General features: G+C 44.2%; 1 protein-coding gene across 2 annotated transcripts in view; it reads left to right on the top strand.

The window, feature by feature from the left end:
- ntn1b (netrin 1b) overlaps nucleotides 1-13,723 on the top strand; it is a 38,458-nt gene extending 24,735 nt beyond the window's left edge. For both annotated transcript variants that reach the window (XM_028412780.1, XM_028412779.1), the window contains exons 4-7: nucleotides 1,997-2,146; nucleotides 3,278-3,331; nucleotides 5,874-5,948; nucleotides 11,381-13,723. In XM_028412780.1, the coding sequence (XP_028268581.1) occupies nucleotides 1,997-2,146; nucleotides 3,278-3,331; nucleotides 5,874-5,948; nucleotides 11,381-11,703 (602 nt within the window). In that variant the 3' untranslated portion in view covers nucleotides 11,704-13,723. The remainder of the gene's footprint in view (nucleotides 1-1,996; nucleotides 2,147-3,277; nucleotides 3,332-5,873; nucleotides 5,949-11,380) is intronic.
- Nucleotides 13,724-14,053: the final 330 nt, after the last annotated feature.

Below are 14,053 nucleotides of genomic sequence, written 5' to 3'. Positions count from 1 at the left end.
GAAATACAGTCAGCCTATGCCTTCTTTTGGGAAAAAGCACCTAACATATATTATACATACATATATTGCCCTGCCCAGGAGTCTAGAGTACAAAAAATACTTGGTATGCAGCTTCTTCAGAAAAATAATGAGAATATTTGTTTTGTTCCTGAAAATAAAATCAGTACCGCTCTCACATTTGTAAAGAAGTAGCTAATGCAAAGTCCAAGTTGCTCCCCTTTGTGCAGTTGAAGCACATAAAAACAAAAAAAAAACAATGTAGAGCCAAGTTATTCACCCTTATTCACAAGTCTGTGATATAGAGGCTGTACTTTATAACATCCTGCTGGACTTGACAGTCGGTGACAGCATGTAACTATGGATGGAGTGTGCGTGACGCCACCCATGGATTTCTGAAGAGCTGTTTTGAGTCTCTGTGGGAGGTTCCAACCATTGTCATGTTGGCAGCGTCACAAATCCACCAAAAGTCCAAATACAGGCAAAGAGATGGAGGCGGGCAGGGCATGGTGGAAGCAGAAGCTCATGCTGTCACTCAACATGGTCATGCCCATAATTAGGCATAATTTTTAAGTCCTGACATTAGCTCCATGTCTCAGCCTCAGTGACTGCTGTGACATCCTGCTGTATCTCATGCTCTACATATGGACACACTTGCTGGTGTTCTAGCATACTTAACAGAGGTCCAGGTATCAGGTGTGTTCACTAACGAAACATTTATCAAACACAGCGGTGACAAATAGATGTTTAGCTTGCTGTCCTTACTCAGGCGTATGAACTCAGTGCATGCTGTTGAAGTAGGATCTGTTCCAGGCCTGGATGTTTAATTAGCATTCTGACAAAAGTCAAAGAGATTTTTGAATGAAGCTTTATTACTCCTGGAACAGAACCTCCAAGTTATAGTTTCAGCTCAGCGCTCTGTTTACTGCAGCATGATGACAGTGGCATCAATCTTCTCACAGATAGAGTTCTAGTTTATGTTTATTGTTCTGAAATATCATTTTTAAAAAACCACCTCGTGCAGAATAAATGTGCTGTACGGCTGTAATGTTCAGTATTTGCAATGTATTTGTAGTTTCATGTTTATATAAAGAACCTGCTGGTGTTAAATTAAATAGGAAATGAAGTAGATCTCTAAAAATGTCACCATCAGATTTTTACTTCGACTAATATATTTGGCAGAAGCTTTTATGATACAAATCACAAGAAAGAAAAACAAAGACGTTCGACCTTCTTAAAGCCAGATTTAATAAGCATCTCATTACGTTCATAAATCCCAGCTAAAAGCAACACCGACGTCTAACTGGACCACTTCAAGCAAAAACTCCCAAATGACTCCGCTGGTACATGTAACACATGCAGGACTTAATGGGGAGGCCGGGCTTCCACTTCAAACGCTGGCTTTATGGTGAAAGTTTGGCAGAGCGCGCGCACACAGAACGAATTTCTCACATTTAACGTGCGATTCTCCCAACTAACGGCTTCAACAGACTTTGAAGTGCGCTCCACTTCGTCCGTTAATGGGAAACATTATTCAGGCTGGAGCTCTTTGCCAACAGGCTTTACATTGGAAACTCATTCTGAAGAACGGACACAAAGACGCTCCTGCACAGCAGACACATACATTTGGTGTCGTACGTACACTGAAGTACCGTAATGAATCGGGTTATTTGCAGTCCCGCGTGCCTTCCAGAGCAGACCTAATGAAGAATCTTATGGTCGGACTGGGTGGAGGGAAGAAGTGTAATTTGATTGAGGTTTTTAATGCTGGTGCGAGGCCCAGTTCCCCATCTGTGATGGTCTGGAAGGAAAACACAGCCCCAGCTCTAATGTGAGTGATTTCTCACTGCTTATTGTACGGAACATGTTGAGTCAGCAGAGGACAGGCCAGAGACACAGAACCGTGGTCACTTGTAAGCCGATATTTGTTTTGTAAATCACAAGCTGCTCATTTGTGTACAAAGTAGCTTGATGTGCTTTTTTTCCTCCCCCCCGACAGCTTGTGATTGCCATCCAGTTGGAGCAGCAGGGAAGACGTGTAATCAGACCACAGGACAATGTCCCTGCAAGGACGGAGTCACAGGGATTACCTGCAACCGCTGTGCCAAGGGCTACCAGCAGAGCCGCTCTCCCATTGCCCCCTGCATCAGTAAGTACCGCTATCTCAATATCTCAAGAAAAGCCCTGAGGAGAATTCCTTCAAGCAACACAAAGAAAATACAACAAAATAAACACGTAGTTCTAGTTTTAAGCTGTGACACAATGTTATATTAGCAGGTTTGAGGTGATGATGGAGGTTCCATGTATACATCAAAGTTGCCAGCACATTGAGGTTTGTCTAAACAAGCAAAGAAATGTCCAGATCTACACATAATTCACCCACAATTCACCAGTTGTGCTCTTGTATGTGAGAGCTGACCTTTAACAAGAACACTTCCTACAAATACGACAGTCTCTGATAACAGACTGCTTCCAACATGTCTCAGAGGACAGAACGTCGTCATGCATTCATCTGTAGCTCACACTTGTCCTGGGTTATTTTTATACCCCTGCTGTATTATTCTGGATATTTGGCTGTTTAAACCTGAGTCTGGATAAACAGACCATTTCAGCTTCACTATAACATGGCCTTGTTTGCCTTCAGTCCGTGTCCCACAATAAATCCCCAGAATGAGTCCAAGAGGAATGATGGCTGATATGATTATTGGCTGTATCTACCGCCGGCAGATTCCAGGCCCCTCGGCAATAAACGCCAGCACCACACAGAAGCAGAGATGGGTTACCGGTTGCTGCTTCAGCTAGCATCCAGTAGCTGGCTGGCATGAACTGATAAGATAACAGTGACATCTGGGGAGGACACACTAACAAATGTCCACTGTGTCACTGGAGTTGACATTTCTGATAATGTGTGGAAACTGGAAACTGTGTGTGTGTGTGTGTTCAGACCAGAGAGGATCATTTAAACCTGCTGGAACCAGAGAGAACATATATTCAGTTCCTCATTTGAAATGATGTCTTTTACTTTTAATAGTGCGATATTAAATGTTTTGTGATATCTAACTTACTGCCAGCTCTGGTCTTTAACAAGACCGGCGGCCTTGGCGGTCTGTACGAAACAACATACCGCCATCTGTGGGGAGCACATCTGTGTTAAAATCAGCTCCGGGATCGAAGTTCGCTCTCAGAAAAGGAAACTGAGCTTGTTTATTCCTTCTTAGATGTAGCCACTTTTTAATTAGCATTCAGCGCTAACTGTGCATCTACCCTGTGTTTCTCACAGAGATCCCAGTTGCATCTCCAACAGCAACTTACAGCAGCTACGAAGAGCCTTCAGGTGAGTATATAAATCATTATAAAAATATATTTCACATGTATCTTTTCATTGTGGGTGTTTAAACACACACACACACACACACACAACACTGTGTAGTAGTAAACTAACGGTTCCTACGTGTCTGTAATTATACGTATTATACGCACATTGGAGCACATGCGTGTTTTTCCACACACGTCAGCGAGGTCAGACCGGTGCTGATGTAAACTCCAGATATTTTGCCAGTGCTCCCTGTGGCCTCGTTGCTTGTATTCCCAGCCTGCCCAGCAGCCTCCCCAGTGGTTTCAGCCTTAATCTGATTACATGCTTCATTTGCACCAGTTTGTATTTCAATCAAGGGCCCCACCGCGCCGGCAGCCAAGCCCAGCCGGACCCTTATTGTTCATGTGCAGACCGCACCAATATTTACCTGCTTTACAGCTGTAGTGTGGGTGCATATGCTGCATTGAAGCCCATGCTGAAGGAGTGCTGAATGACCCCATAAGAGCCAGTTACTTCTCTTTGTATTGTGCAGTAGAGCATATATTAGAAGACACTCCTGTTCAGGCTACAGCAGCTAAGAATATGAGGAAGCCAAGACTCCTAGAACACATTGGGATGCTCAAAAGAAGCAGGATTGCAGTCTATAAATAAATAACCTGCTGCTACTTATTAAAGGGCCACACAACCTTTTTTCTGTTAGCAAGCTAGCTAGCATTGTTGTTATGAAAAGTCCCAGACTGTTAACATAAGACCTGTCAAAGTTGACCCATGAGGCCTTTCTCTCAGTCAGTGTCGTAGGTCAAGCTAATGCTAGCTAACCTACTGTAGCACTTCTCCAATTGTGTGAGTCACACAGTCCCAGTGCTGCACCATAATCTGAGGTCAGAGGTCACCTGTAGGTAAACAAACATCAGCAATGTTTGTGCTGTTACTCTTACTGCCAGAAGGGGGAGACACGCATTCTGGACAGTAGCTTTAATTTACACTATAAAATTATAAATTTATACATCATCAATGGTAGCTTCAGTATTATTCAGTGTGTTAATCAGGTTTCCTGAACAGGCCAAGTCACCTCTGATCAGTGTTGACAGCCACTGACTTCTCTGAGCTATGTTGCACTATAGTGGCCGTGTGGAGTTGGGACTCCTGTCAGCAATTCCAAACAGACACCACCCTTCAAATTAGTAGCGGTGTGGTCCCCGGGGACCCCGCAGAATTAACATGGCACCGCCGCAGAGACACACAAAGGGGGCGTTTGTCCTCGCAGCGGGAGATTGGACCTTAATGAGAGCCGTGAGTGTAATGGCCCAATGCAGTGATTGCACTGAGGGGCCAATGGGCAACGTCAGCTATCAAAGGGAGGTATGATGAAGGCCCCCAGGGGCCGGCTAGAGATAAAGGGCGCCCCCCCCCCCCCATCCCCTGCCCTCGCCACTTCATTTACATGGAAATCAGGCGTGCTCGATATGGACTCGTCAGATTCATTTACTTTGGGATTTCCTCTTTTCTTATTTTTCGCGCCACCTCAGAAAGCAGCCAGGCATTCCAGCAGAGATGCTTTCTCTACATACGTGAATTCGATCCTCATCCCACGTCCTAAACCACTCTCTTTCTTTTTTTTTTTTGAGAGGGAGGAGAGGGGCGTTTTTTTCTTTCTCCATCATTACCCAGGCAACCTCATTCACACAGAGCATAATGGGGAAGAAAGGGGAAGACTGGACAGAGGGCTGGAAGAAATAATGAAGTTTGTCCATATTCAGGCAAGCTGAAAGGTTTCCCTCTCTCTCTCAACTGCCCCCTCCTTTCTCTTCAGACTGCCCAGCCCAGCTTTCCCACCCCCCCAACCCCTAGAAAAAAAAAAAAAAAAAGCGTATTGCTCTGGGAGAGGCGAACTAGGAGGGAGGAGGTGGTGGTGGTGGTGGGGAGAGTTACACTCGGGGATGGGCTGGTTCCAATTTGTGTCAGTCAGCGGAAAGTGGAAAGAACAAATGATTTCAATTTTCAGTTCGGCCTCTGGTCGCACCACCAGCTTCCTCATTACAAAAGCTACCTGGTGCAGTGACAGTGTGACAGAGTGGCCATGATAATAATAAACACCCAGGTACACGTTCAGCAGCGCTGTAAAAAAAAAAGGGACTCAGCGAGCGTCTTCCTGGTTCATTCATATATTCACTTTCTGGCCTAGGGTGGCTGTGAGGGTGCCCGCTACTTTTGAGCTAATTTGGCCCACATGACCTCCCTTTAGAGGCCAGACCAGCCCTCGGAGCTTTGCACAATGCATGCCAGGACACTGACGAGGGAGGCGGCTGGAATGGAAAACACGGGGAGGCGTATAAGTAGGAGTGTGTTGACAGACACAGGAGGATCTGTGTAAGCTTTAATCTGTTTCACAGTGGCACTTTGAAAGCATCTTTAAGACCCCCGGGGGCCACGAATGGTGTGTGACACATGTAAAGTCAATCCAGCTGGAGGTCTGCTGGATGATACTAGAACACACTTCTGTTGTGAGTTGTCTTTTATAAATCACTGGATTAAATGTGCCTCTGTGTTTCTCCCTCAGATTGTGAATCTCACTGCAAAGCCTCCAAGGGGAAAATGAAGATCACCATGAAGAAATACTGTAAAAAAGACTACGGTGAGTGAGCTGCCAGATGTCAGCCAGCAGCCAAAGCAGGTCAAATGTCTCCATTAATCAGATCCCAAACGTAGCCCATCCACACCCTGTGTCTGATCCTCCGCTGATGGCTTACTTAAACAGCCTCACGTCATGTCCAGCACTGCAGATTAATCCAACTACACCTCTGCTCCCTCTGAAGTGGGTTTACACACTGCACACTAAGCTGACATTTCCTACCCTTGATCGAAAAGATCGGGTTAAAGTACGGGCAGGGAAAAACCGAGGTTTCCAACACGTGTGACATTCAGCCAACTTTCTGTCTGTATATATAATTGCTCATTTTGGCGCACTGATAGAGCTGATCTGATAACACAATACAACTGTTTTTATTGAGATATCGCCTGATCATATCTGACATGAGAGCACACCAGAGACTAATCTGAGGCTCTAAAGCCAAATATCCAGGAATTATATTTAACAAGTGAGATCAGATCGCGATTTTCATCAAGTCTGTTTGTGCAGTTATATGATAGAAATATTTCTGTTGTGTTGCTACAAGGGTCAAAAACACACAGACTGTGGACGTTAGCTATACTGGACTGGCACTGAACAGATTTGGAAGGTGTGCTACAAAATACCCCAGGTTTAATGTCTGTCAGGTCTACAGGTCTGAAAATATAACATGTATAATCTGGATTATAATCTGGATTAGATGTCTGGAATCTAGAAGCCTATAACGGGTTAGGTTTCTTTTTCATTATTAGCATATTTAGCAGCTACTTCTTCTTATTATGTGGTATACTCACTGATGGACAGCGTGGTTCTCATTCTGCTCTCATAAATTGCTTATGGGTGCTGACATGCAGGAAAAAGACGCCATCTTGGACTCTAGTGGCTGAGAGGTGGCAGCTTTCTCGTTAACTCAGCAGCTGGTTTGCTCCATTGGCTACTGACTGTGGCACTTCCTTCTTTTTTTAAGCCAACAATAACTGATTAACCAAAATGAACTGCACACACATCAGATTAGTGTGATAAAAAAACACTCGAACACAAACATCTCTGGGAAAACCTATATTTTAGTTGTACTATTAGATTTTATTTGGGTCTGTTTCCCATCCACTAACATGGAGGAGGCGGGATTTATGACCCATACCTACTGCAGCCATCTAGATGCTGTTGGAGTTGTTTTTACTTCCATCAGTCGCTGACATGACTCTGTGTGGTTAGAGGTCTTTTCCTGTGATGTTATCTGCAGGTGTACAGCTCAGCTGTATATTTAGCTGCAGCTCGATGTCTCTCTCTATGTCCACAGCAGTGTTGTCTGTCTGTTTCCAGTCTGTGTAAGAGTGGTACCAATACTCTCATCGGTACAGGTGTAGTGATGAGGTGTATGTGTAAATACTGTACACCTCCCACCCTGCATATCAGTGTGCACAACATTATGAAGGATTTGCACAGCTCTTCAGAGCCTGTAAAAGACAAACAGATCTACACGAGCCTGCTCAGCCCGGCCCAGGCAGCCTGAGGCATTTGGCAAAACCTGTAGAGCAAATCCCAAACTGATAAGAGAAGCCAAAACACACAGCGATCACATCAGGCTGTCAGTGAATCCACAGAACACGTGAAGCAGCTGAAACACGTCTGACCGTGTAAAGCCAGGTAAATAAATATGCCTGCTGAACACCTATACGTCTCACAAAGCAGCGACTTTGGCGATTAATGATGTAAGCGTCTTATCCGTCAAACAAAACCTACAACCAGAGGGAATAAACACGGGGATAAAACACCTCCCTGCCTGCATACCTCTACATTTATCTACATCACCACTCCTCTTTTCACCACAATCAAATCATAAAATCTCTAAACCGAAGAACACTTAAGGAACATCAAGAACATCGAGTGCTGTTTCTCTTAATAATAATCTGAAAATAATTTATTTTAAACTTGCATCAGTATACGATCATTTTGTATGCTGACAAACCCACAGTTTGTCATAAACAGTGGTGGAGGAAGCACTGAAGCTCGGTACTTAAGTAAAAGTACAATTACCCAGCAAAATATATACTCAAGTAAAAGTAGAAGTGCTACATCAACAATCCTACTTAAGTACTTTTAAATGTAATTAAAGTATTCAAAGTAAAAGTACTCACAAACTGAATATATATGATTGATTTCCATTGCAAAGGATCTGAACAGGTTAAAATAATGGAAATAAATAATAAAATATAAATATAATATAATAAGTAAAGAAATCATCTTGAAAATGGAGCATGTGTAGTTAATGTACATGTTCAGTCCAGAAGCAGCTGTGGACAGGTCTGTGTGTCATGAGGCAGGCTGTGGGCATCAAGTGAACAGAGAGGCTGCTGATAACAAACAGGCATTCAGCATGTTTACTGTGTCAGTGTTCCTGCTGTAGATTCATGTGATGATTCATGTTCATCAGACATTAATGGATGGACCTGTGTTAGCAGACAGCAGCTAACTAGTTAGCTCACTGAGCCAGAGCACCGGCATCATGACTGAGGCTCATTATAGAAACACAGCTGGCAGCGTGACACCACCTCCATGCAGAGTCTGACCTCACATCAGTCCAGCACTGTGTTCATCACATGGAACAAGGAACTACAGACACTGTAGAAATGTAGTGGAGGAGAAAGTACAGGTAACAGCTGCAGCATGTAATGAAGTAAAAGTATAAAGTATGCACTATTATTTTTACTTAAGTAAAGTAGAAATACTTAAAAATTACTTAAGTACAAATACTTAGTTACTTTCCACCACTGGTCATAAAACTGTTGACAATATATGTTAATATAATTCTCTTTGCACAGGTAGATTATTTAAGGATTATTTACACAATTTAAAGGAACATTTAGGATTACAAAACATAGTTAGCAAATGAACTAGCTAGGAAATCTATAAGTATTTCTATGTCTGTAAACTATGTCATGGAAGGAATGATATCTATAATTATGGGGCAACCTTACCCTTCCTTGCATTTACTTTTTCTATTGATAACAGTGGAATCATGACACACTGCTGGTCACCTGAAGGGGTGAGGCATGTGACACAGATACAGGAAGTGGCCGCTCTCTTCTCGCTGCTTGTAGTGAAGCTTTGTCTCTTTGATGTTGATCTCTTTCCGAGCTAAAGGGCTAAGTTGTCTCATTTAAAATCCTCAGCAGCTTTCTATACTTTAATCAGCCTCCAACTGAAAATTGGCCAAATGTAGTTTATTCCCTCTTACAGTCGAGCAGACAGTAATTCAGGCCATTTGTAGCATTTAGCCGCAAAGCCAAACACTGCCCATTATTCATATTTCCATCGACTTAAATCTTAATCATCTGAGCTGAGACGGGCCCTGCGACTATAAATCAGTCAGGCTGTTTCAAACAGAACGGCGGCTCCTCCCAAACCTCTGGAAGCAGATGATTCTGCCCGAGCCGAGGCTGAGGCGGTATGGCAGACATCATTGCTTAGCATGCATTCCTTAATTCATTTCTCAGGCCTGTCGTCTCGCTTTTGTGGGGGCTTCAGAGTCTCTCCTCTGTTCTTTTTTTTTGGGGGGGGGGGGGGTGATGCAGGCCCCGGGGGTCACGGGAAGGGGCCCTCTGTTTAAACACAGTTGCGCGCTCTGCCGGCACGGAGCATTCCTCAGGGCGCAAACAGGTGGTAAATTAAGCAGACGGTGACGGATTGCCAGCCCGGAGAGAAAGAAATATGTTTTGTTTATTCAATTTTTGTTTTTCATCACTGCCGTAGCTACGGAGACGGCGGACACAAAGGGATTATATTCTCGCCTGACACCCTCCTGTGCACACACACGTACCCTCCCTCTCCATGCCACAAGGCGGACAATGAATCAAAGGGGGCCGAGTGTTTACCGACACCCCGGGATAGCGCTCAAAGGCAGAGCCTCCCAACCTCCCTCCCTCCCGGCCACCTCTCCGTGCTCACCCGAGGGTAACAGGTCCCCTGATCATTCACTCAGGCGATAACCAGAAGGGACAGGGGGCCTCCGCGCACTAATTAAGCAAGCTCTAATTTCATTAGCCTCTGCTGTGTTGGTGGCAGGGCAGTGTCAAGGCACAGATAAACCCAGTGGGAAGTCTGGCTGTGCCTCGGTTGGCAGCCATTGTGTGAGCTCGGAATCATCTCACACTTCCTCTGTCTCACCAAACACAGCGCACTGTTTTGTAATAGATCGCTTGACCCGGCGCTCCCCCGTTCTCTCTCTCTCTCCGGTGTCCTTTTAGCTCAAAGTAAGTGGCAGAAGGTGTGTGTGGATTTGTGTGTGTTTAAATACTGAAAACATACTTGAGAGAGAAAGAAATAGAGAGAGGCTGTGCTCGGATGGCGTAACAGAGTCTCCTCCACTGAGCTCATGGCGGCGGCTCGGGGAGGAGAGAGCGCTATCTCCGCTGGATTCTCACGCTGAGAAGTTGGATGGGGCTCTGGGAGCAGAACCCGGACAGCTCATGAGGTCGGAAACACATCCCGATTCTCCTGGAACTTTTTTTTTTTTTCTGTGGCTGTGAAGACAAACAGCCGCCCCCCTCCTCCTCCTCCTCACACACCCTTTATGTGTCTGGATGAAGGAGAGGGGCTGCAGTGAATGGTGGGGCTGTGAGAGCTCACTCCGCTCAGCCCAACAAACCTTCTTTCTTCTGAAATTGTGTGCAATTTGCTCACACCATGCATCGACACACATACTTAAACACCCCCACTCCTCCAGTTCTCTTCATTCTTGGCAGTAATGGGCAACAACTGATGAACACAGAGACTGATCACGCTAAGCCACAAAGGCAAAGAAAAGGCTAACATACATTAGAATAACTTGTAAATTAAGACCTGCGTGCGTACGATGAATACTACACAAATTAGCTAGGCGTTACATTACTTGTTAAATTCGTGACACCTCAAGTGTTTCTCATCATCTAATCCAGATTAGATTGGTTCTTTTTAAGTGCACCCCTGCATACACTTAGGCTGTAATAGCACATTCCAAGCTTAAACCCATGGGATAAACCACTTCACTTCAAGCACAGATTAGCAGTTTGCACTCTTGATACAATCAGTGTTGAAGTAATGGACGGAGGGGTCTGCGCGGGGGAGCTTCTTTACTGTGGCGTCCCAATAGTTACCAGCTTCAGCTCAACGTAGCCTGAGGTTCAGATGTTTTAGACACGTTTGCACCTGACAGACTGATGGGAAAGAATTGGCTTCAGAAGTTGTATTGGGAGCAGATGTGGGATTTTAAATCAGCCTCAAAGAAACGTTTCTACCGATGCTCTCCATTAAAATCACTGCAGAGACGAGCACTATGGAAACTGCTGCTGGAATAGGAAGTATGCTTGAGACAAGGTCGTAGGTGATGGGAGGGGTCAGTGGGAAGCAGCGGGGTTCTGGGTCATGTTTAGACTGATGTTTTTATTCTCTTCCGTCAGCTGTCCAGGTGCACGTTCTAAAGGGAGACAAGGCGGGCGAGTGGTGGAGGTTCACCGTCAACATCATATCTGTGTACAAACAAGGCGAGCACCGCATCCGCCGGGGAGACCAGCTGCTGTGGGTGCGCGCCAAAGACGTGGCGTGCAAATGCCCCAAGATCAAACCCGGGAGGAAGTACCTTCTCCTGGGCACGGACGAAGACGACTCCCCCGGACAGAGCGGCGTAGTCGCAGACAAGGGAAGCCTGCTCATCCCCTGGAAGGACCTGTGGGGCCGCCGGCTGAGGAAGTTCCAACAGCGCGACAAGAGGGGGAAGTGTTAAAAGCAGCCGGAGAGGAGAGCGATGGAGGGAGAGCTGGAGGCCAAGTAATGCCTCCACTGGGATGAAATCAAGAGTGTATAAAAATAAACTGGAAGAATAAAAAAAAATAGAGAGACACAGGTGAAAAGTAGGAGAAAAAAAAAGGACTGACTGAGTGCTGCTGCTCTGAGCTGGAGCGAAGAGATTAGTGTTCTTTTAGGAACGTTCGTGAAGGAGCTCATTCTACATTTGTTCCGTTTGTCTTTCAAGGTTTGTTTTGTTTAATTGCAGAGTTTGCACCTAATGTTACAGACATGTCTCATCCTGACTATTTCACCCATGATGTCGATGTTTATTAAATGTTCTGCTATCAGCCGTCTTCAGAGGGGTTAAATGAAGAGTCACCGCATGGCACTGAGGGACTCATCAATGATCAGTCACTGCCAAATCTTTCCCCCCACGCCTCACCCCTCTGCTGTGTTACCTCAGTGCACCAACTTGCCATTAGGATCCTCTCTTGGTTCTCTGTACCGATCTCGTCTCAGTGTATCAACAGTTTGTGACCTCTGCAGTATAAAGTAATCATATGTGCATACATACACATTATGTTTTTATTATTAGGAGATGGTGCTGTAGCATCAGCTAGATGTAGAGTAGACTCGTCAACCATGCACTTATTTTTACTAGTCAGACATTTTCTTAGAGCATATGAGATATGTTCACATGAACCACTCACTCACTGAACCATCTAAAGCTAAAAAAAACACCTGCATGGACCCGAGGAGGCTCGGCGTAGCGATCATGTTAACTAACCGGCTTGTTGTTCAGACAGTTTGAGTCACCCTTTTCATCTTTTTTCCCCCCCTACATGATGACATTTGATGGTATCACTGCCGTTTGTTGTTTTTGTTGTTGTTGTTGTTTTTTACATCCATCCAGCATACAATAAAGAAAAAGAATTGATGAATGTCAACATCCTGTTGGGGGGTGGCCCTGGTAGTACATGACACATTTTTCCATCTGCCCAGTTACAATAAATGACATCTGTTGTGTAGCAAACATTAGCATACAGTTAAATGTATTCTATGTTTATTATAATAAAATGTATTAAGAAAACAATGACTATAGGCACTCCACATGTACAGGAATATATATGGAAAAAAAACTCATAAAATGCTGGCTCTACATAAAATGAAATGATATGAACATGGTAAGAAGAGCCAGGCTGCTGCTGCTGCTGCTTGTGCAGGAAGTGACCTGACACGCCCCCCCCCCCCCCCCCTCTCCCCTCCTGTCTGGACCTGGACTGAGCTTAAGAGGGTCCCCCAGACCTATCAAGGCAAACCTCATACCACTGACACCCTGCATGCTCACTCTGTACTGTAGCTGACCGGCTGAATAATGATTGTGAATTCTGTACACATTTCATTTGTATACAGTGCTCAGTGTTGTTAACCTGTGGAGTGATGAAATATCACACGTGTGTTTATTGTACGTTCGTCACCTCAAAGCCAACGTTCAGAGGACTGGATTCATTGATCAAGACTCGGTACTCGACAAAAAAAAGGCATGACGGACTGTCTACATGTTATATAGCTGTATAGTATTACTTTTTTTTTAATTATTATTATTATTATTTTGTTAAAACATTAACTAGATTTATCTCCATGTGACTTTAACCAGAGTTTTAATTAATAAATGGAAATGAATGTCTTGACAAATTTCTCATGTTTACCTGAGTAAGTGCGCCGTATTCTCTCTCTCTCCCTCTCACACACACACACACACACACACACACATAACACATATGCAGGGCCACACACACACACACACACACACACACCTGAGTACTCTGTGTATCATACTGTAAGCTGCGCTTTTAAAATGCAGCTTCTTCTGCAGAAAGGTAGTCGCTCCCAGACTGTTCATGTTCTCCACAAATAAAACACCTGAATAATGATCTGCTCATGTTTCGGCTTGTAAATGTTGTGTAGCAGTGTCCGCTGCAAATGGTTGTGTGATGTCCTGTAATACTAATATATTATGTTTATCACAAATGAATATATTTAATGACACATGAAAACAAAATGTGTTGTTTTTGTGGTGTTGACTGTTGGATCTGTTTGTTTTTTACTCTTGCCTTGGATTGTAGACGGCTGTAATGATATTACATATCAGTAACCATTTGACTATTGAACAGCCTGATAGAACATTAATTCATCTGTAATAAAGCTGTATTAAAAAAATGCAAAGTGAGGATGATCCCAACTCAAATAACATTTGTTTTTAAGTCCTAAACTTCTTCTTTTGTAATATATATACACTACCGATCACAAGTTTGGGGTTACTTGGAAAAAACATGTTCTTTTTT

Source organism: Parambassis ranga, chromosome 8 (genome assembly GCF_900634625.1).
Source record: "Parambassis ranga chromosome 8, fParRan2.1, whole genome shotgun sequence".
In the NCBI taxonomy this organism is placed as follows: domain Eukaryota; kingdom Metazoa; phylum Chordata; class Actinopteri; family Ambassidae; genus Parambassis; species Parambassis ranga.
Note: the sequence above shows the minus strand (reverse complement) of the source record. Positions and strands in the feature narration are given on the sequence as shown.